At 49.6% G+C, this 23,469-nt stretch overlaps 1 protein-coding gene across 3 annotated transcripts in view; it reads left to right on the top strand.

Annotated features, from left to right (window-relative positions):
• CFDP1 (craniofacial development protein 1) overlaps window positions 1–16,834 on the top strand; it is a 119,429-nt gene extending 102,595 nt beyond the window's left edge. Inside the window, exons 6-8 of one of the 3 annotated variants that reach the window (XM_042918160.1) lie at window positions 5,898–6,056; window positions 12,172–12,210; window positions 16,528–16,834. In XM_042918160.1, coding sequence (XP_042774094.1) covers window positions 5,898–6,056; window positions 12,172–12,210; window positions 16,528–16,618 — 289 coding nt within the window. In that variant the 3' untranslated portion in view covers window positions 16,619–16,834. The remainder of the gene's footprint in view (window positions 1–5,897; window positions 6,057–12,171; window positions 12,211–16,527) is intronic. The other 2 variants (XM_042918161.1, XM_042918162.1) reach the window with 2 other exon arrangements.
• Window positions 16,835–23,469: the final 6,635 nt, after the last annotated feature.

Below are 23,469 nucleotides of genomic sequence, written 5' to 3'. Positions count from 1 at the left end.
AATTAGCAGTGAAAGAAGTCGGAGTATGGAATGGATCCCCAAAGGCTGTCTGTCCCCAACTCCAGCATCAACCAGGTAGAAGAGACAGGTGGGGAGGTGGGGTGGGTGAGACAGGCCGGAAGTCAGAAGCACAGAGAAGCAGAGAGTACTGGTCCCACGTCTTCCCTTGGGAACTTGGGCAGGTTTCTTAATCTTCTTGGATTTCATAGTTAACTCATCTCTAAAATAAGGAAGTTGGATTAAACAGCCTCTCATATGGTCCCTCTTTTGTGCTCTGAAAGAAAGTATGTGGTTATAATTTGCCTGTATGACGGTCTCTTCTATTACATTGTCTCCTTGAAGCCAAAGATTATGCCTTATGTATTTGTGTGTCCCTAGGTCCAAGCACAATGTCTGGTATACAGTCATTTCTCAGTAATCTCTGACGGAGGAGTACAATGAATGACTGACTCTAAATTCATTCCCAAACCTAAAATTCTATTCTGTGGGCCGGCTGAGTTCCTGAGGCCAATTTTAAAGATCTTGGGGAAAGATGTGCCCACTTTGCCTTCACAGTCAGTTGCAGTGTCCTGCCATCCTCTCTGTTTCCCCTTGTTATCTTCCTGGTTCTTTCCCAGCACCTCTTGGAAATAAACAGCAGGATCCAGAGCATCATGAGGGCAGCTGGATAGAGCAGTGCTTTTGCTACCAAATGAATGGAATCAGTGGATTCGTTCGGGTGAATCTGAGTCCATGCTTCTGAGGCTGGAGCCAAGAAAACAAGTTACTAATGTCTTTCTGACATACTCAACAGGACAGAGCTTATCATTTGGTTGCAGTGAATTTTGTTAAACTTCCATTTCTGTGACTCAAGAGAAGCAGAAAAAGTTCTAGCAGATTATCATCATAAACTTTGAATTGAGAAAGGAAAAAGATGACTGTCGTTTTGCCTTTTTTTGCCCCTTTTACTTTTTTGGAGGTTCTGAATCTGTGTGTGCGAGGTCTTCGTGGGTGTCTGGTGTTGGCATAGGTCGTTGGGCTGGGTGCCGTGGAAAGGGAACAGAAGAGAATTGCTTATTGAGGGATAACGAGCTCGAATACACGAGAGAAAAAAGCTTGATAGGAGCTGCTTTCACCAGCAAGCCCGCTGCACTCAGCCAGGCGCTCTTGGCGCAGAAGCCTGCTGCTTTAGAGGAGAGGGGAGCCGAGGCCATGCGCTTGGACGGGATTAGTCTTCACATCGAACTTACGGTAGTTAGGTCAGTAGAGGACAGTGGCGTTCAGGAGGAGGGGGTCGAAAGGCCATCGTTACATTGGAAACATCTCGGTAGCCACGTACCGGACATGTCTGAGAATGAGCAAGTGAATGGTGCCTTTCTTTGGACTTGGCCTTGCAACAGGTGGATGAGGAGTCTCTTGAATGAAATACCATGGTCTTCGGTGACACCGCTCACCACAGTTTAGAATCAAGATCCGAAAATCCATGGCTGGGGAAACAGGTGGTCTGTCAAAGGTGACCCTCTGGTAGTACCTTGCCCTTATGACTTAGGATCCAGTACAAAGAGAAATCGGTGGCTCTGTTGATCTGGTGCCTGAAACTGCACTGGTTCCTGCTGACAGCAGAGGGGTCTCTGAGGGAATTCTGACCTCCCCCTTCCCACAGCTGCCAGAGGTCTGTGGGAGGGCAGTGCTAATAGACGCCTCCTGGCGAGCCGCCCCTCTCAGGACCACTGTGGTACTCTCTGCGGCGCTCTTTCCTGGCCAAGAGAGCCGGCCGCCCTTGACCAGAAGCTGAGGCTTTCTTGCCTGCCTCTGCCCTCCTGAAAGCCTGGTTGATGAGCCTTAACAGCAGAGCTAGGGCCGAGGTCATGGTACACGTGCCCTCCTGAAAGCTGTGATGGAGCGATGCCAGGCTTGTGCCACTGCAGCCCCGTGTCGAGTGGTGGGGCGTATGAGTGCTCCAAAGCCTGCAGGGACCCCACGCCCCAGATTCCAGAAGAGAAAGGGCTCTCGGTCGTGATGAGCCTCGCATGTTTTGGCTGCTGCCATAAATGCGTCATTCACTCTGATGTAGCCTCAAATACAAGACAGGTAATTTTGCTTTCGAGACTTACCAGATTAGGAAGTCACAAACCACATTCATGATCCAGTGAAGACAGACCTGGAAGCTTTCCCTTAAAGCATATTAGCACAGGGGACATTTCGCTGGTGTTTAGTGGTGAGCAAGGCAAAGGGGGATTATGGCTTTTTACTTTTCTGGAACTCTCTTCACTGTTAATGCTGCAAAAGATCATTATCTCAGACTTCTCAAAGTGATTGTCAGAAAGATGGTATAATTTGGGACTACCATCAGAACTGCAGCTGAGGGTGGGAGATGCTGTACAGAGTTTATGGTGCTTCTCGGGTGGAGGGACCAGGTTGTCATGAGCTGAATGATGAATGAAGGCAAGTAGAAATCACTCCCCTCGGGGCACCTGGGTGGCTCAGTCGGTTGAGCGTCCGACCTCGGTTCAGGTCACGATCTCGCGGTCTGTGAGTTCGAGCCCCGCGTCATTCTCTGTGCTGACAGCTCAGAGCCTGGAGCCTGTTTCAGATTCTGTGTCTCCCTCTCTCTGACCCTCCCCCGTTCATGCTCTGTCTCTCTCTGTCTCAAAAATAAATAAACAGTGGGCGCCTGGGTGGCGCAGTCGGTTAAGCGTCCGACTTCAGCCAGGTCACGATCTCGCGGTCCGTGAGTTCGAGCCCCGCGTCGGGCTCTGGGCTGATGTCTCGGAGCCTGGAGCCTGCTTCCGATTCTGTGTCTCCCTCTCTCTCTGCCCCTCCCCCGTTCATGCTCTGTCTCTCTCTGTCCCAAAAATAAATAAAAAACGTTGAAAAAAAATTAAAAAAAAAATAAATAAATAAACATTAAAAAAAAAATTTTTTTTTAAAATCACTCCCCTCAGAATCCCCAATTTAAAAGTATTCTGAACACCCTTTATTCTGCAAAGAGCTGATTCCCTCCCTCTAATTGTTTCTGTGTTCCGGGTGACGTTGATTGAGTGCCTACTGTTTGTAACACCCAGTCCATGTGCCATAGAGAGATTTGGGGACCCGGAGCTTAAGTACCCTCAGAGAGACGGAGCACGCACGAGGAAAGCAGTGTTGCGCCTAAGCAGTTAGGTTCCCCTCAAAGCAGGACCTCGGATAAGTCCGTTAGTGTAGGTCCTTCTTTGGGAAGCCATCTTCGGGCAGCAGGAGTGAGGAGGTAGAGGGAGGGGATGGGGCAGGCGGGAAAGCCAGTATGAGAGTGTGTTTCCAGGGCTGCAAGAGCTCCTTGCCACCAGGACTTCTAGGAGCATTCAGATGACCTCCTGGAATTGCCTGTGTGAGGACAGGAGTCTGCGCCTTGTAGCTGTAGCCATCTGGGGCCATCAGGGTGGCCCCAATGGTATGACCTCCACCACGTGGCCAGGCAGTGCTTCCAACATGTAGGCAGGATCAGAGGAGGCCCTGCAGCCAGAAGAGGAAAGCCTCGAGGTGCATGCTTTTGGTAGATGTTGTCGGCAGTGATTCTGAGCCTGCTCAGAAGTGCCCAGTGTGGCGGCAGCTAGAATCAAAGTTCTCAAGCATCTGCTACGGGAAGGATCGGTGCTCGAATGGGTGCCCTAGACACACCACCAGGAGGCATCTCATCCAGGGATTGGCAAAGGGTCGGAGAAGGCTTCCTGGAGGAGTCGCCCCTAAGCTGAGACAAGACCAGATAAATGGGAGATGAACTCTAGGTTCAGGACTGTATGGTTGGACCTTAGCTTACAAGGGTAGATGTGGTGAGGGAAGATGAGGAAGAACTTTGCAAGTTAGGAAGAAACGTATTCTTTCTTTTAAGAGCAATGAGGGGTCAGGGAAGGGACATTTAAGCAGAAAGACATGATAAGCCTTGTGTTTCAGAGAATTCCCCCTAATGATGGCACGTGGAATAGAGGCCAGGGTGGAACAGGTGAGTGGGCTGGGACAAAACAGGTCAGGGAGACCAGAGAAGAGACTGCAGAGTGCTCCAGAAGAGATGATAAAATAGTAAGAACCAGGGCGATGGCAGTGAGGCCAGGGAGGAGGGGAAAGATGGGGGACATACTCAGTTTCTGTACCCTCACTCATGCTCTGCTCCTGGTAAAAATACAGCCTGGGTGCGTGCGTGTGCGCGCGTGCTTTGATGAGAGATCGCTGTAGGAAGTGACTTATGTGGAAAAGAATTTTTAGAAGATGTGAAGTGAAAATCACAGAGAGCTGTTTGGAAAATTTTTAAGCAAACTGGGAAGTAAAATAGCTGTCAAAAAATATCTCAAGTAGATTCTCAGCTTAGACGTGAGACTGCACGGGGCACCGCACTGGGAGTCAGAAAGACCTTGCTTTGTCCTGGCTCTGCATGTTCTATTGGCTTGACCTTCGTTGTGTCATTTAACCTCTCTGAACTTTGTTTATGTGTCCAATTCAAAATGAGGATGAGGATGCCTGTCCAGCCTGTCCTGCGTCCATCTTAAGCTAACATCGTGTGGTGGGATGTGACCACAACAGGGGAGCTAACATCCTCCTGACCAGCATGAATAGGATGAGGGTGTGGAGGGTCATGGTTTGGCCCCCGGAGTCTTGTGTTCAGTGTGGACACCAGCCTGTCTGCTCGCTCTGAGGCAGGAACGGGCCATCCTTCACTGGCCCTGTGCTGCAGGGAGGTGGGTTTCAGAAGGGTTAGCATGACACCAGATCCTCTCGAGTGTTCCTCCCCCAATTCGGAGATGCAGTGGTCCTCTTTCACGGGTCGTAGTAAGAGTACGATGAGAAAATGGCAAGGGAAGCACTTGGAGAATTAGCATTCTAGGCAAGTGAAAGGTATTACTGCTGATGTTATCAGTAGGACTTATGATGTTAGCTCATACAAGTTGTACATGTTTGACTCTCCTACATATCCCAGTAAAGCAGAAAGTAACTTTCAGTTTCCTGTGTGGTCGTATACAACGTGTTTTAGTTCCATAAAGTGACCAAAGGCCATGTTCCTTCCATAGTTCTTTGCCCTGATGCCACCTTCTTACTAACTAGCTGCATTCTGTTTTCCTTATTTTATCTTCTACATGTAACAGTGACTGGAGACATGTGACCTGCCAAGACTTGAACTTGGGCGTATGGGGTTTCTCCCACAGTCCATGATCGTGTCACCAGCAAGTAGAACACAGGCTGTATACTCCCTCCTTTCAGGGTGAGGAATGTTCTCCACCTCCTGGGAAAATCCAGGGTCCTGACTCACAGGAGTCGAAAGGAAACTGACCTTAGAGTCTTGTTAAGATACTGTGACTTCTGCTCATCAGTGTTGGGATCTGTTTCTCTTTCTCTTAAAGGAGTTCCCTGGGGCTTTAGGGCACAAATGATGACACTGACTCAGGGTGACTGACATTTGTTACACCTTTACTCTGCGCCCAGTGCTATTTTAAAGCACTTTACCTCCAAGATACACTACAGCCCTGTGAATAACTATTCACCTGGTAGGTTATAGGAAACCAGGGCAGATGCGGTTAAGTAGGCTCAGGTCACACCGAGCCAGAATATCTACAGAGGGATGTGACTCCAGAGCCGTGTCTGAATCATGCGGTGCGTCTCCCTCTCTGCAAGTAGAGACCTGTCCTACAGAGCAAACAGAGGTCTTTAGGATTTCCTAGTCCTAGGTCCTTAGAGCCATCAGAGATGTTCAGCAGGAAAAGTACATTCGAATTCTGGTCTACTTAAAGTGTTCTCTACACCAGACAGGAAGTACTCTAAACACAAAAAAAAAGGTTTCCATTAAGATAAAAAGCTCAAATCTAGGGAGCCCTGCAACAATCAGAAAAACCATGAATCAAGAGATGATTGTTCTTACATGTTTACACATTTCGTTTTTTCGCTTTCCCTAGGTTAAAAAGATCAAGTGGCATGACCAGCCTTTTGGGGAAAATTGGAGCTAAGAAGCAGAAGATGAGCACCCTAGAGAAGTCCAAGTTGGACTGGGAGAGCTTCAAGGAGGAGGAGGGCATTGGTGAAGAACTAGCCATCCATAATCGAGGGAAGGAAGGGTAAGAAGTAGTAGATTCCGTTCCTCTGAAAATGCTGAACACTCGGAAATAATTCATTATAGCCAGGCTGCCCAGTGTAAGCAGGCAGGCACTTTTCGTAGTGAAACAAAAAATGTGAGCACTTTGGCTTGTCGATGAGGCTCTGTTCTAATGCGGAGCAGACCCTCTGGGTGAGCAGCACACTGAGGGGCAGCGGGGGAGGGGACATGAGAGCAGCCCTCCTCTGGGGGCCAGTCACACCGGCCCAGCTGCCCAGCCGAGCTCCCTGAATGACTGCTCCCGTGAACTCTAAGTCCCCTGGTTTGGTCACATGGTCAGATCTGGCTGGCCGTGTCAGCCTTGGCCTGATCGGAATGGTTTGGCCTTCTGAGAAGCCAGACCAGCCCAGTGCTTCAGGAGCTGAGGCAACAGAGTGCCCGGATGTCATTGCCTTATCGCGGGATTGGTTTTGCCCGTGTCACTATGGCCCAGGCTGGGGCTTCAACCTGTACGACACACCGGCCCTCACACAGCACCCAGGCTGTCACTTGCACCCTCGTCTTCATTGTGGAATACGGAGAGGGCATCCGTAGGCTCTGTATTGAGGAATTATCAAAAAAGATGGTGTTCGGTGAATACTTAGGAATCTCAGAAGGAGTAAAAAACAGAGTTGCTACAGAACAGGGTCCATGGCTCAAGGTCATCACTCCCTGCCCCCCTAACAGTGAAAGGAAGTGTTATGTGGCTGTCAGACAGCTCTGGGTCCTCACCACCCCCCCTCATCAGGAAGGGCTCTCCCTGCAGCATACTGGGCGTTTCTGAGGCTCAGCTCCTTTGCTTGTTAATTGGGGTCATGATACCACACTCGGGGTGACTGTGAGGATCTCATGAGATAACGCATGTAACACATGTATAACATACACATCACACACATGAAGTACATAAAACCCTTTGCAGAGCCCCTGTCACGTAAAAGGATGCATTATGGGGTAGTCATTCAGGTTATTTGTGAGTTAAGTTATAATAAGGACAGGTAAGGAAGGGGGTTATTGGGAGGGGGTCACATTTCTAAATCAGGCCTCAAGATTATTTGAATGAACCTGGAAGCTGATCAGTATGTTCAAACATTTTTTTGTTAAGTGACTTCATGAGCTCATTTAACCATCAGGCTTCTAAGTCAGTCTGTCAAAGACAGAATGCCCCGGGACAGAGGCAGAAGTGCCGAAGCCTCCTGGGGAAGGCCCAGGATACATTTATTTATTTATTTATTTATTTATTTATTTATTTATTTTTGAGAGAGAGAGAGAGAGAGAGAGAGAGAGAGAGAGAAAGAGAGAAAGAAAGTGAGAGCGAGCACAAGCAGGGGATGGTAGAGAAAGAGAGGGAGGGAGACACAGAATCCAAAGCGGGCTCCAGGCTCTGAGCTGTCAGTTGTCAGTGCAGAGCCTGACTTGGGGCTCGAACTCACCAACCGTGAGGTCATAACCTGAGCTGAAGGCGGACACCCAACTGACTGAGCCACCCAAGCACCCCAAGGGGAAGGCCCAGAATACAGCACGGGCAGGAATCTGTGTTATCTAGAGAAGGCCTCTGACCTCGCCCCAGACCTCCCCGCCTTTTTAGCTCTGGTAACTCACAGATCTTTCCTCTTCTCCACATTTGCCTTCTGATCTAAGGCAGCAAGGGATCTGCCAGTGTGTGCAACTTTATTGCTCCTCTGAATATTGATTGTATGGGTCGGACAATGTTCGTTCTGCTGAAGTTAATAGAGGTCTTATAAAAGTAAGGAGTGGTGCTGTTGAAGATAAGGGAGAGTTAATAAAATGTAGACTGGAAGAGAAAACAAGATTAAAAGGACATCTGCCCAATGAGGACTTTTCAGGCAATGGAAAATTACGTAACTGGGTTAGGGAACTACTAATAGCATGCAGCTCTTAGGTGCTCTGCTTTCCCTCCTTCTCTGAGATCCTCCCCGCCCCCCTGCCCCATTTGATTCTGCTGATCTGATTCTGTTTTTCCGGTGCAGATCTGATGACTTCTTTGCCCTGCCTCTGGCTGTTCTCACCTTCCCTCTCTAGTGCCCACCCGCACACCTCCCCTCACCTGCCTTTCCTAGCTCTTGTAGTTGTAGTAAAGGGGCTCAACCCCTAGTCCAGGGAACATGCTGTCGCTCCAGGGTCTCACCTTGGTTAAGCGTGAGGATCCTCTGGGGGTGGTTTCCAGAGTTGAGGTGACAAGGGCACCACCCCCATACAGAGCTGCTGAATCAGGAGTCACAGGTATCTGTATCTTTAACTCACTCCTCAGGTGCTTCTGATACACAGCCAGGGTTGAGAATCATGAGACCATAACATCAAAATTCTAGAGATGAGAGCAAGATAGCCAGCTGCTGGGTGAGCCTTTCCAGCACACACGAAACTAGAGAGCCAACTTCAAAACAGGGAATGTCGAGAAGGGAAAGATTTCTCCTGAAAAGGGAAGGAGCATAAGAACCAGACCTGTAGGTCTGCTTGGGCAGAGGCAGCTCAGGCCCCCAATTCTTCTTCACAGGTGCCAGCAACAGCAAGGACTCAAGGGGAGGGAATCTCTGAGGGAATGTGTGCAGAATCCCAAGAGGTATATCCCTGGAATAAAGGTGATCTTTGCTGAAACCAAGAAGGGGAAAAGTCCTATTTGATAACATCTCAAACGAGGCACCTATGATTGGCCTCTGCCATATATATTTAGAAGACTGTGACCTTTTTACAAGTACCAGATTTAAATTGATCTCATACAAGAATTCAGATCATAACTGGTGATAAAAATATTTCTGTTCTGCATTCTTGATTAAAATAAGATTGGATTGAGATTAAAAGCTTATGTCATGCTTTTTATATTTTCATAGTAACTCCAGTTCAGTACATGCTAACACATCTTCCCCCTTAAAAAGATTTGATAGAATGTGAAGCTAGCTTGGTCAATTTTGGGTTATTACTGTCCAATTATTTAAAGGCAGTTTTGCCATCTTAAAATATGCATGTAAGGAAACAAGGTACCTTGAGAAACTGCAGGCACAGGACCAGGTCTGTTTTAACATGTGTGTCTGCTACTTCCATTGACATTTCATTAAATGTCAATAAACTAAACACTCCAGTGAAGAGACAGGGATTGGCACATTGAATTAGAAAATAAAAAACAACTAATTTACTGGTTAAAAGAGACACATCAGAACAGTGGGATGCAGGATTGGTGAAAATAAAAAGATGGGAGACAAATCAAGTAGCCACTAACCAGAAGAAAGCTGATGGAGCTGTACTGTTATTAGACAAAATAGACTTTAAGACAGGAGCATTTCCAGAAACAAAGAGGAGGTCTCCTCGTAACGATGAAAACATTCAGTGCATCTGGGAGATTCGACAGCTCATGTTTGAATGTCCCTCTTGGCATTAACCACCGAAGCGTGGTCACTTCTTGCAACTCAGCAGCCCCACACCAGCCGTGTTCCCAGCAGAAATTCAGTTGTGTGTTCCCCAAAGACAGGTGTGAAGATGGCAGTGATAGTACCTTTCATAATATCCCCAAACTGGAGGCAACTCAGGTATCTGTCAATAATGCAGTAGACAAAGTATGAAGGTCGAATTGGCTTTATTAAACGGCTCGTGAATTGGGCAGCCTCCCGTCTACCGCGTAGAAGGCTACAGAAAGGAAAGGGTTTTTAAAGGCAGGACAAGGAAGTCATAAGCAAAAAAGGATTATTTCAGGTGAGGTCACCTCCATTTGATGACAAAACGGTTCTAATAGGTGGATTACCTCATCTTTCTTTGGCAGATAAAGAAGGCCCATGTGACAGATTACCTTATTGGTGCTGACCAGAAAATTCCTGACTGACCGGTTAAAGGTTACATTCCTAGGGGGTTGAAACTGCAGTTAGGTTAGGTATTAAGTCTGGGTTTACTGACCTGGGGCCTTAACCTAAGTGACACCATTTTGGGCCTGAGGTTTTCTTTAGCAGTTCTCACACTGGGGTACTCTTTAGTAATTGGAATGAACATGGATAAATTTCAGCAACGTAATATTGCAGAGAAGTTCATGCAGTTTGATTCCATTTATATAAAGGTCAAAAACAGGCAAAAGCAGTGCTGTCCACTAAGTCATTTTGTGAAAGAAGCAAGTCGCAAAAGAATTCACACTATAAGTCTACTTCTGTCAAGTTCAGAATTAGGCACAACTAGACCATAATGTCGAGGGAACAGAAACTTCAAAGGCAAGCAAGCTCGCACCTGGCAGGGCTGGCGCTGGTGGACGAGTGACGCAGGGGCCTCCTCCAGGCCACCAGCATTCCGAGTCTTGACCTGGCGATGGCCGCGTGAGGGCTCGCTCGATGATGATTCGTTTGCCTTGCCCGTTTCGTACACTTTAGTGTGTGTTTTACATTTTACGGTAAAACTGAATTGAAATTGAATTCAAATCCTCGCGCTACTGCCAGCCTGCTATGTGCTTTAGCCCATTTCTTCACCTATAAAGTAGAAACTCTTCAGTGTACCTCTCGAGTTGAAGGGGAGATGGCTGGGGTGTTTATAAATATAGTGAGTCCTCTGCTCACTCTTCTTTCTCCCATCTGCTATTACTGACCACACCCCATCAGGGGCCTTACTCCTTCAAATTCCCTCCTGGTGTATCCCTGCCCAACTTTCAGGAATGCTTTCCACAGAGGTGGCAGATACAGCTCGGTGGCATTTCCTCCCAGTCCCCCTGGCTAGCCTCTTCCTTCTCTGGGCTTTTAAACTTGGGAAGTTCCAGCGCTGAGCCGGGCAGCCGTCTGTCCTCACATTCGCCCCACACCCCACCTCCCCCAGGAGAGCTCACTAGTTCCACAGCTTAGGTACCACTGTCTGCCGACGGCTCCCAGGAAAGCTCTCCCCTGCCTGACCATTCCGCCGAGCTCCAGACTCCCGTATCACCTGTCGGGTTGACATCTCCGTTTGCGTGTGCAAGACACACATCAGATTTAACATCCAACACCGAATACTTGCCTTCCTTCCGTAGACTCCTTCCTCAGACTTCTCAGAAAACGGCACCATCACCATCGATCCTCCTGTTAAAAGAAAAACCTAGGAGTCATCCTTGATGACTTCCTGCTTTCTGCTCACTTCCTGAAAGTCCAATAGACCATTGTCTCGTAAAATACATCAGTCCGTCGCTTTATCCGGCCCCACTGCCCCTATTCCAGCATAAGCCACAGATGTCTGCTGGGCTCCCTGTTTCTCTGTCTGTACCCTTCCCTCCTTTCTCCCCAATAGCAGCTAAAAGAATTTTTGTGTATGAGCCATTTTTCCTCTCTTCCCTGCTGGAAGCCCTCCAGTAGCACTTGCAGTCAGGGTTCAGCTTACCCTGGCATTGTAGGCCCTTCGTGAGCTTTCACTTGCCCACCTCATATCCCCTCTCCCCTGCCCATGACAGCCCAGCCTCTGTAGGGCTCCTCCAGGTCCTCCTCCACAATGGCTCTTACTTGTCACTCGAGTGCCACTCTCTAGAGTAGACTCCCCCCCGGGAACCATCAGTCACATCACCGTGTTTGAGTATGTTGTCGTTTCGTTCCATATACAGTGAGCCTCCAACAGCAGGGGCAGGTTCACCACCCCGTCACCAGCATCTAGAAGAGAATCTAGCCCAGGGAAGGTGCTGAGCCATTTTGCTGTCTAAATGTCCATCCCGCCGGCCGCCAGACAGCATGGCTTTGTTTTGGAATTAGAATTAGCCACCTGGAAAAGAAGGGCATGATACATCAGAATGATGTCTCCACCCAGACATCATTTCCAGGCCGCACAGTTGGTTAAAATGCCTATACCCAAGATGATCAGTCACCTGCACAGTAAAGAGTCGCTGCTCTTGCTCTGAGCCCTGGACTCCCGGGCCAGCCTTGTAACCCGATCACACGGGTTCCCCCCAGTGTTCATGGTCAGCTGAGGCAGAGGCCGGCAGGCCTGGGGCAGGGATCCGTACAGAGTGAATGAGAACAGGCCCATTGGGCTTGGCTGCTGCTGGCGATCAAACTGAAGGTCGGGGGTTCGATGATTGGAAACCAGGTGCATTTGTGATGTGGAGAGACAGGAAGGAGAGCCCAGAGAAAATCATTTTTTCTCCATTCTACCTCCAGGACCGCCAGGAGTCCGTCTTTCAGAACCAGCACAGCCTGGTGAGATGGGAGGAAAGCAGTGGAGATATTTCATTAAAATGTGGCCATTCTTTCACTCTGGGCCTCACACACTCCTCCACCCTGTGGCGCGAGGTGGGGGCACACAGGCTTGTGCGGCCCTGGGCAGGTTGCTTCTTTAGTTGCATTTCTCCGGCAGAAAAGGGCATATCTTATTACGTCCACCACGGGGCTTTATCTTCAGCCTGCCTCCACTGCCGCCGCCTCCTGCTGTTGGGACCTGAGCTGACCCGCGTTTCCTGTCATGTTTGTGCCGCACTGCATCCTTGCTTGGGGAACTGAACGCTGGCGCTCTTGGACCAGAGCAGTAACGCAGCTGGAAATGTCCTTGGTCGTGTACCTGCTTCACCTGTCCTGGCACCTCCCTGTGCTCTTTCCCTGACTGGTGGGTAGGAGGCCTCTCACTGGCGGAAGACCGGGACAGCCCGCCCAGTGGGCCGTCCCACCCTCAAAGGCCTCTGATTTCTGGGGCGGGTGGAGGGCCATCCTTCCTTTGCTGCGTGGGTACCTAAGGAGTGAGTAGGTACCAACATATTCCCTAGAAGCACTTTCTACCCTTCTCTTACCTTCTGCCATTTTTCCCTCCCTCCTTGCTGGCCTGGACCTCAAACAGCTGGTACCAGAAGAGTAATTTGGGTTGAAAGATCAAAAAGGTGTCAGAGCCTGTTGTATCTAACCTGGTTCTGAAAGGAAAAGCTAGAGAATCCCTTAGGGTTTGATGCTATTAGCATGTTTTATTAATGAAAGTAAGGAGCTGCTTCCTCTTAAATGGGCCACATAGAGCAATAGTAGCAGGAAAGGATGATGGCCCCGCCCCACCCCTGGCTTCCCAGTGGACTAGGCCCAGTCAGGCTGGGTCCCCCAGGAGTGCTGGGCACAGGCCAGAAAAGTGCCATTGCACTTGTCAGCTGGTGGTTCTGTTCTGAGACTGTAACCTGCTTAAGGTGCCTGAAATTTCCTGAGGCTCCATTTAAATAGGCCATCTACCTGGACCACCTTGGAGGAGGTGGCCTTCCCCCCAACCCCTTGCTCTTGGTCTCTTAGTTCCTGTTCCAGCTGTCCCAGGTTTTGAGGCTTTGTAATGATACAGTTAAGTCAGAAGTGGGAAGCAAGCGGGGCGCCTGGGTGGCTTAGTCGGTTAAGCGTCTGACTTTGGCTCAGGTCATGATCCCGTGGTTCACGGGTTCGAGCCCTATGTAGGGCTCTGTGCTGACAGCTCAGAGCCTGGAGCCTGCTTCGTGGATTCTGTCTCCTGCTCTCTCTGCCTCTCCCCTGCTCATACTCTGTCTCTCTCTCTCAAAAATAAATAAAACATTAAAGATAAAATTTTTTTTAAAGAAGTGGGAAGCAAGAACCCCTCAGTGCTCAGCTGTTTTTGTTTTATTGTTTACAAAGCACTTCTCACAGGCTCACTGCTTTGTCAGGGGTATTGCCATTTTTATTCCTGCTTTACAGAAAAGAAAAATACGGCACAGAATTTAAGCGTCTTGCCCAAAGTCAAACATACCTAGTAAATATCAGAGCTGCTCTTATCCTCTGCACCTTTCCTGTCTTTTGGCAGGTGGGGGGAGTCCATGTCCAATAGAAGTTTTGTTCCTGGCCGGCTCTCGGCTGGATCCTGTTAGCAGCTGCCGATGGCTGTGAATGGGGAAATACAGTTGCCAGGCCTGCCTTGATGACTTTTGTCTGAGTTGCCCTTGAGAATACTGTTGTGTTCTGCACATGTGCCCCTCTTGGCTGCCTGAATCCTTCCCTAAACCTGAACTCTGCCTGCAACTGCCTGTACAGCACCCAGCTTGGCTTCACTCGATTGTGTCAAGGTCAGCTGGACCTAGCACAGCTTCTGGGAACTTGCAAGGCCATCATTTGTGCTCAGTGAGCATCCTAATTTAAGTATTACTTGCTCTTTAAAGGAAAATCTAGAAGACCACAAATGCTCAAAGCCATGTACTTCCCCTTCCTTGCCTCCAGGCACTCTCTGACAGGTAGCACCGGGTGATGGCTCTCTTGCAACATGCCCTAAATTCCTCTCTGACTATGGTTCACCCCCTTTTTTTGCTGAACTTCGAGGGTCATTTAGTTAGAGCTGTCAAAACACTGATTCGCATCTCGATCTTAACCCAGGGCCGGTGGAGTAAGGTGAGGGGTGATGATAGCTGTAGTGTGGCAGAGCCCTTTAGTCAATATTGGTTAGCTGACCCCTCTGGAGAGTCACGGGCCCCTTGGTGATAGATGGCAGGTGAGCTCGTTCTGTCGCATGTCTGCTTCCCTACCAGTCTGCCCTGTCTTCTCCCTTTTATCAAAAAGGGATCCACGGTGTCTGTGGCTTTCCTGTCAGGGAATCTGAAATTCACATTTAACCAGGCATCCTGTATTTCACTCACTAAATCTGGTGGCCTGACCCTGAGGACTTATATCAAACCCAAGAGCAGGCTCTGCTGCTGTTTCCAGCCATTCTGGCCTCTGGTTGGTGGTTTAGACACAGCAGCTTAGTTCCTGATCCCCGACCAGGTGGGTAGTTACTAGTCGCTGATAATACCCATCAAGAGCTGACTGCTCCTCTTGGATCCTTTGTCCTCGGGACCCTGGCAGAAGCCGGCCTCCCAAAATGATGATGACAACATTAGCTGCCATTTTATTGAGCACCTGCTCTGCTAGGTGTTATGTGTACACTGTTTCATTCAGTCCACACAGCAGCCCTTCAGAGTAGGAATGATTATCCATTTTTCTTTCTTTTCTTGGCAGATTAGGAAACAATTGACAAAGTTATGTGGTTTCCCCAGAGTCACACAGCAAGTGGCAGAGTCAGGGTTTGAACTCAGAGCCACCTCCGTCTCTGCAGTAAGGCATCAGGCTGGTGGCCACAGCCTTAGGCTGGAAAGCAGATGGGATGGACCGCAGGAGGGAAGGCAGGGCCTGAACTCAGCAAAGGAACACGGGCTCCTGAACCTGGTAACATTCTCACCCTAAACACAATGACCTTGTAATGACAGATGCACATTTTACACAGTGCAACAAAAGAAAAATTAGTGCAGAGATTCAATTATGTCTCCCATTTTCAATGACAGTTTTGCTCTCTCAGTAGATTAATTAGCAGCACAGAACCCCCCCCTCCCCCGGGTGAGACACAACCCACTTTATGGCACGAAAGTGCATTAAAATGCAGCTTGTCTCATTAAGCTGCCAGCCTCTCCTCCTCTGCTGCCGGCTTCTGCCTTGCACCTCCTTCCCAGCCTGCCTGGGAAGACGTGGGGAAGCTGTGTCTGCCGAACCTGGCCCCCGTTAGGGCGCACAGCACTGACCTTTTAAGGGGCCCCTGTATGTATGTGGGCAGCTGCGCTCACTCTCCTTCCCTTAGAAGCACTTCAGGGAGGCCTTTCTGGTGGGCAGAGGGCACCGGAGATAAGCAGGGAAGGAAGGAGGGGGCTGAAGTCAGGGGCTGAAGTCAGTGGAATCCCTTTTTTTTTTTTTTTTTTTAATGTTTATATTACTAATTTTTATTTTTGAGAGAGAGCCTAAGCAGGGATGGGCAGAAACACAGGGGGACAGAGGATGTGAAGTGGGCTCTGTACTATCAGCAGCAAGCCAGATGAGAGGCTTGAACTCACGAACCATGAGATTATGACCTGAGCCAGAGTCCGACCCTCAACCACCTGAGCCACCCAGGTGCCCTGGCAGTGGGATCCCCATAAAGTGAGTGCTTTGGGTGCCCTCTTGAGCTTCACCGCAGCCCCAGGAAGTAGTTTCCACGAAGACCCTGTTCCTTCCATTTTCAGCTGCGCCTTTTTTCCCATTTTGCTGTACTATACACAGGCAGGATGCATAGCTCTCTCTCCCCTACCAACCCAGCACACCACTACGACCAGGAAACACGGCATCACTGTTTTGCCATTGAGAAAAAAGAGGCTTCGAGATCTTCAGTCCTTGACCAGTGTGGCTTAGCTAATGTGTAACAGAGCTACCCACTGAACCTTGCTCAACTAAGCCTGTGTTCTGTCCCTAAAACCTTGTTACAAAACTGCCCCAGCAGCCAAGCCGTGGATGAATTGTTGCTTTCTCTTTTTCATTTTACTTTCAACGACATCTGAACCAGAAGCGTCCTTGTTTAGACCAAATGCCTGTGGCTTGGATGTTCCGAAGAGAGTCGCGGGTGGTCACTTGGTCATATGTTTGTATGCACTATAACCGGTGATCCTGCCGGCCAGGTGGACCGTTCACACCTGGGGGGATGGGACAGTGTGGGGGTGGCATCGTTCTCCTACAGGATTCTTCTGACAAACATTTTATGTTTTCTTCTAGGTACATCGAACGGAAGGCTTTTCTAGACCGAGTGGACCACAGGCAGTTTGAAATCGAGCGAGATCTCAGGCTGAGCAAAATGAAACCCTGATGTTATAGGGGGAAATCAGTAGCAGCTTAATCCTGTTTACAATGTGAGCTTCTTGTGCGTCTGTGAAATGTTTCCGGTGTTTCTCATCACCTGTTTCCCAGCAAGGTCTTTTTTCTACGTTGAACTTTCTGTCTTTGTATCTTGACCTCACATGGTTTCATTCATTTTACTTTTAAAAGTTTGTCCTTACAAAAATAAAAATGAAAGTTGGTCCTACAAGAGGCTGGCGAAGATGAGGGCCCCACTGGCCTTCCCTTGACTCCGCTGTGAAGGCCACATGGAAAGCCCTGGGGAACAGAGCTGACCGGCCTGGGTGTGAATTTCTGGGGCCCTTTCTGAAGTCGGCCCTGCCCCAGAGCCCGAGGGAGGGAGGCTCGCTTGTGTGGGTGGAGCACCAGGTCCCTGGGCAGTTTGGTTTTTGTTCTGCTGGAGCTTCTCTCCGGATCTCTTTCTCTCTCCTGAACAGGGTTCCTATTTACCAGTATACAGTCAGGCTGAAAATAAGCACAGGCTGCTGCTGAATTCAGGAGATTTTCCCCCTTCGGCCTTTTTCCTCTTCCTAGAGTTCAGGTCAGTTTAAGATGTGCTCCCACCTCAATAATTCCTTTTCTGTTTGTCAAAGAAGACTCTGAAAGACTTTCTTTTTTATACTCCTTAGGAAATCTTAAATTCCAGACTTCATAGTAATAAAGCAGTAAACCCCACAACTTGCTTTTGGGGGGAGGTGGTGTCTGGGCATCCTGAGTAACATGGACAGGTTTAGGGGAAGGTAGGGTTTCAAAGACTGGGAGCCAGTGCCTGCCTGGACATCTAACAGATGTGACCTTGACCACAGCTTGGCTTTCTGAGCCTTCGTTTTCTGGTCTATAAATGGTTTGAGTAACACCAGTACCTCATCGGGTTGAGATGAGCTAATGACACACCTGGGGTCCCCCATCCAGTCCTCAAATATGGGGTCAGAAGCTCATGGTAACCAAGGCCTGATCCTCCACACCATATGGGGTCATGGACCTTGTCACTCAGAAAGGTAGTTTACTGGCTACATTTGAACCCATCGTCTGTTCATATCCACTCGGTTAAAAAACTCTAGACGTGATAATATAGCCCTTCGGGCCAGCATCAGAGTAGGTGAGGCCTCAGTTACGGTCCTGCACAGGATGCAGGAGTGAAGGAAAGTCCTTTAAGGTAAGACAAGCCAGCGCTTTGGTTAGGGCATGGACATCTGGTCTTACAGGAGCCACAGCTGAGGCAGAGATGCACATCCTGCTGTGGGGCATCTTCTGGGCATCATCGCCTTCTGGGTCCTGATGGCCTCCGGCACTACTCCCTCAACGGTTCTTTCGTTCTTTGTCTCAGCCACCACACCACATTCGTCAGCAACACATGAGCCAGCTCCTCGTCTGGCTTGCAAAACGACCTGGAATCCTACAGAATAAATGGTGCTGAGCCCATTGTAAATTAGGGTCTTTCTTCTTTAGCAAATGTTCACACCTTTGAAGCCTCCGAGAGATTAAGACAGTAGCCGCAAGAGCACGCTGGGTTCTTTGTGCAGGTGGGTTTGCTGTTCTTGCTTTGCCCCAGGGCGTGGAGAGAGAAGTCAGATGTGGTGGTGAGCACCACGGCCGGTGCATTTGCCCTTCAGTTTGTGCTCGTGATCCAGCCCTCACACCGGCTTCTCTGGCTGTGCCTGTCGTGGATTGAAATTACGGCTGCAGAAAGGTTGGTTCCTTTCAGCTAACTCTTGACCTAGCGAGTGTTCTCTCAGCAGATGTACCGCACACATCTAATCCGTACTCGGTGACTTTTTACACATCCATGTGTCTTCTAGAGAGCCCCTCAAGAAGCAGCCTGGTGGCCAGCCTGGCAAAGCCAACACCAGGCCCGTCATGAGTGGCCACCCCCAGCCACCAGGTTTCAGGAGGTGCTGTTCTTGTCAGAGCCCCACCCCGCCCCTCCCTGTCGACCAGGCAGGCTGCAGCAAGCAGAGGCAGTTGGGTTCTTTTATATCAAAACAGCAAAAGGAAGCGAAGAGAACCCTGCTCTTTACTATCCAAGCCACACGGGAGCCTTCTTGACACTCTGCAACCGTGTGCCTTGTGCCACGTGGAAAATCCCAAGCAGCCAATAAAAAAGATCAAAAGCCCCTCCAGCCTAACCCCCTTTTGACAGAATCTGGCAGCCTGTCAGGGAATGCATAGCTATTTGCACCATTCTGGTAACAGATGCCCTTCCTCCTGCCTTTGTGCATCCTGACTTAAACATTTCAAATAGTTTCATTTGCCTTGACTTCAGCCGTCTCCCTCTTGATCTGCATGTAACCTCTTTAAGAGCTGCCTGTATTGGGGCGTCCGGCTGGCTCAGTTGGTAGAGTGTGCAACTCTTGATCTCAAGGTTGTAAATTTGAGCCCCAGGTTGGGTGTAGAGATTACACAAAAATAAAAAATCTTAAAAAAAAAAGCCACTTGTGTTGAATAAGTTCATCATATTGATGAAGCGGCTTCCTCTGGTTAGTACATGTGCACATGTGTGTATGTGCACACACATGTATCCTACAGTGAGACTTTTCAAAGCAGCTTCAGAGCAGCCTTTCATGTATGTCTCACTGGCCACGGCTGGCTCATCTGACTGCCCCCGGCTGTAGGAGAGGCTGGAAAAACCTGTCGTGGAAGATGGGGGGTGGAATTAGGAATAGGTGATAGGTCCGAAAACCAGCGGTACCTGCAACACTCAGTTGTTTGTAATAAACCGACAGGCTTTTCTCCATTTGGTCTTTAAAATTGTCACTAAGGAGTGGGTGGGCTGAGATTAAAAGAGATGGGCCATGTGTTGATGATTGTTGGACCTGGGTGAGGAATACATCAGATCTTTCACGCTATTCTGTTTTTATTTGGATTTGAGTTTTTGATAATAAATTGGGTTTTTTAATTGGACCACAGAGCTAGAACTGAGCTGTGTGTCAGAAAGGACTGTGAAGTGTCCGGGCTCTTCCAGGACAGAATGGGCAGCTCCTGGAGCCCCGTTCCCCACCCTGAAATCTGACAGTGGCCAGGAATGTAGTGGCAGGGACCCCTGGTCTAGGAAGAGGTGCTCTCCACCTCCTAGGATCCTGTGCTTGTTTTAACAACTTGGAAACCCATTTATAGACTGTATGTTGTCTCCTCTCCCAGACTCCTCTGACCCGTATGTTCACTTACTGTTGTGGATCAGTTCCAAGGGGAAGGAACTGGCCAGCGAGACTGGTGCTTGGGCACGGGCACGAATGGCTGTTTCTCGTAAGGGTAAGCCAGGCCCCCGGAGACAGGAGCCTTCTCACTCCTGCCGGGCCATCTGCAGCGCGCTGAATGAGCCCCTGCTGCCAGCCAGGGACCCAGCAGAGGACTAGGGTGCTCACACAGAGGAAATGGCCCAGCCACTAATGAGCAGGCCTGCATGATTCAGCTGGTGTTGAAATCTGGAGGGGGTGAGGTGGGTGCTCCTGGGGGCGCTTGAGGCAGGCAAAGACCACCCTTGGGCCTTTCTCTTGGTTGCCCGTACTCCTGTCTGAGCCCCATCTGCGCCCTTAGTGGGACCTACCTACCCAGCCAGTGTTGCCACTTGTCCCGGCCTCTTCCTACCTCGCTGTCTAAGGCCTGGGAGTTGTCTCAGCGAATGCCTGGCCTTTCTTGGTGAGCCCACTGAGGCCAGGCCGGGTGGTAGGGCCGACAAGGGTGTTACCGTGTTCTATCAAAAATCTCCTTTTTGGGGGGCATGTGGGTGGCCAGTCGGTGAAGCGTCCGACTTTGGCTCAGGTCATGATTTCACAGTTGGTGGTTTCGAGTCCCGCGTCGTGCTCTATGCTGACATCTCAGATCCTGGAGGCTGCTTCAGATTCTGTGTCTCCCTCTCTCTCTGCCCCTCCCACTCCCCTCCCTCCCTCCTTCTCTCTCTCAAAAAAAAAAAAAAAAAAAAAATTTTTTTATTAAAAAAAACTGCTTTGCAGCAGATAATGTATAGCCCACAGTGTTTCAGAACAAGTGTACAGTATTTTATCTAGCTCTTCACATCCACATTTAGTGAAAACTATTCTGCCCAACCCCAAAGGAAATGATTTCGCTTTATCCGGGAGTCGGGAATTGTCACGGAAAACGTGTGTGGGAAGTGGAAAGACTGAGTCACTGCCAGGAGGCACCTGGGCAGGGGCGCCGAGCGCCCCCCGGGCCGTGACATGAGTGACTAAGGAGATGAGCCCAAGGACACTTCCTGGCTGGTCCACGGAGTCCCGAGAATCCCTGAAAGTTAATTCCTGACCTTGCTCTGCCATCCGTCTCTGTCTTCTCGCCCCAGATGGGTGGGTCAGATTTCCAGGGCATCTGGTGCCTTGCCATTACTGAAGAAACTGCCCCCAACCAGCAGGAGGTCAAAGAAGAAAACAAGCTTCCTTCTGCGGTTCTGCTCACCTATTTCCCGAGGAACACGGCGCTCTAATTAGGAACTGGGCGGCAGGTCTCCAGGGAAGAAGGGACCCATATAGCGCTAAGTCTTGAGAGAGCTGAACCCGTTGAGACTGAGGAGGAGGGCCTGGAGGACAAGTGGTGGCAGCTTCCTCGAGAGCCATCTGCAGATCCCCATTTTTCAGAGGAGGAAACTCTGAGGTCACACCGCCAAGCCGCCAGTCACCACACCTACATCTGGTGACTGGAGGGCCGGATGGGGGTGGGGAGAGCGAGGCTAAACTGCCTCGCCTCATCTTCCGTGTCCCAGCTCGCTGTTGGAAGGTGCGTGTTGGAAAGGAAAGCCGTGAGTGCGAGGGGACGGCAGAACCAAAGACGGGGAGACAGCTGGCCCGCCCAGTGTCAAAAGTTTGTGTCAGGAGTACGCCACAGGTGTGGGCACACCGCCTCCCTCCGGTTTGCCTCCGCCCGGGGCAGCAGCCCAGCCGCCCTCTGCAGCGGGAGGGGTGCCCCACTAGACCCCCCGGGGCCTTATTGGGACAGGTCTCTGCAGAGGCGCCCCTCATGCCTAAGCGCTGCTCCAGGACCACACTCCGTGCTAAGCAAGGGGCACATGGTTGCCCCCTCCTCCGGGGTGCCGCCTGGAGGGAGGGACTGGGTGCCTGGATGACCGTTCCTTGGAGTCAAGGGCTGTAAATGCCTCTCCCACTGTACCTCCTTCCCTGGGTGTGTGCACAGTTCCTGCCTCGGACTTGTCTGCGAAACCTTTCTTTCATGCTCCCCTAGAGAAACTTAGATCCCCAAATACTATCAGATGTGGTCTTTGCGCACAGGCAAGTCGGCCACAGCAAGGAAAATGGAATATGGAAGTCCAGAAGATTCTTTTTTTTTATGAGCTATTAATTAATTAATTAATTTAAGTTTTTATTTATTTTTAGATAGAGTGCACAAGCAGGGGAGGGGCAGAGATAGAGAATCCCAAGAAGACTCCCGTGTCGTCAGCATAGAGCCCGATGTGGGGCTCAATCACAAACAGATCATGACCTGAGCCGAAATCCAGAGTCAGACACTTAACCAACAGAGCCACCCAGGCACTCTAGTCCAGAAGACTCTGCCCTGCTTCCCGCCACTGGAGTGGCCCAAACCACAGAGACCCTCTCTTCAGGTTCTCCTCTCCATGGTCTGCCAGTGAGCTTTTTTTGTGTTGTTCCCTCAGAAAGCTGATGGGGTAAACTGTGATCTGTGCTTAAGTAAGGTATGAGGCAGCTGCGAGGGGGAGGGGACAGAGAGAAATTAACATTGCATAAGGAGACCACCACCCTAGTCTGACACGCTGGGGTTGTTTGCCCTGCCCCTCACCTGAAATCCTAGCGCTCTGCCATGGGGACCCAGGTGGAGTAGCTCCGAGTCTCAGATTCTTTGTTCAGAAGGTTGCCGACAACGGTGAATAATCCTGCTCTGCCAACCTCACAGTGGTTTATTAAATGAAGTACACTGGGGCGCCTGGGTGGCGCAGTCGGTTAAGCGTCCGACTTCAGCTCAGGTCACGATCTCGCGGTCCGCGAGTTCAAGCCCCGCGTCGGGCTCTGGGCTGACGGCTCAGAGCCTGGAGCCTGCTTCCGATTCTGTGTCTCCCTCTCTCTCTGCCCCTCCCCCGTTCATGCTCTGTCTCTCTCTGTCTCAAAAATAAATAAACGTTTAAAAAAAAAATTTTTTTTTAAATAAATAAATGAAGTACACTATCCAAGTGTTGAGTTACTATAATTGTGCACCTGGCCCCCAGCTCCCCAAGACAGCGAGACTTATGTGAGTATAAATTAGCACTTTGAGGAACACCCTGGCAATGTCTACTCTGGAGCTGCTCTCAGCCCATGACAGCAACTTTACTCCAGGGCTGATATCCTGGAGAAGCAGCCCAGGGAGCCAGGCTTGTTGATGGTCATAAAAAGCTGGAAACCACCCATCAGGAGAAAGGATCCGTTGTGAAATAGTCATGCAGTGGAATATCGTACAGCAGAGAGCCGAACGAGTAGGGCTGCACGCCTCAGCACAGATGAGCCTCGTAAGCAGCATTGATGCAAAAAGCAACCAGCAGAAGTCCTAATGTCTGATCCCAGTTATACAAGTTCAAAATCGTGAACACGTAATGGTTGCCCAAAGCTGCAAATGCAGTAAGTGCCGCTGAATTTTACACCTTAAAATTATTGGGTTTATGTTGCGTGAATCTCCCCTCAAAAGCATATTTTAACTTGCAGAAGATATTATACCTTGGTTCAGAATATGTAGAGTATATAATTATATATATAGCATACATATAAATTATAATTATATATAATGAATGGGTGATCGACACGAAACTCAGCATAGCGGTTACCACTCATGGGATAGGGAAGGTTATACGATCAGAGAAAGACAAGGAGC

The sequence above is a fragment of the Panthera leo genome, chromosome E2 (assembly GCF_018350215.1).
Source record: "Panthera leo isolate Ple1 chromosome E2, P.leo_Ple1_pat1.1, whole genome shotgun sequence".
Classification (NCBI taxonomy): domain Eukaryota; kingdom Metazoa; phylum Chordata; class Mammalia; order Carnivora; family Felidae; genus Panthera; species Panthera leo.
This window is presented reverse-complemented; position numbering and strand designations above follow the sequence as displayed.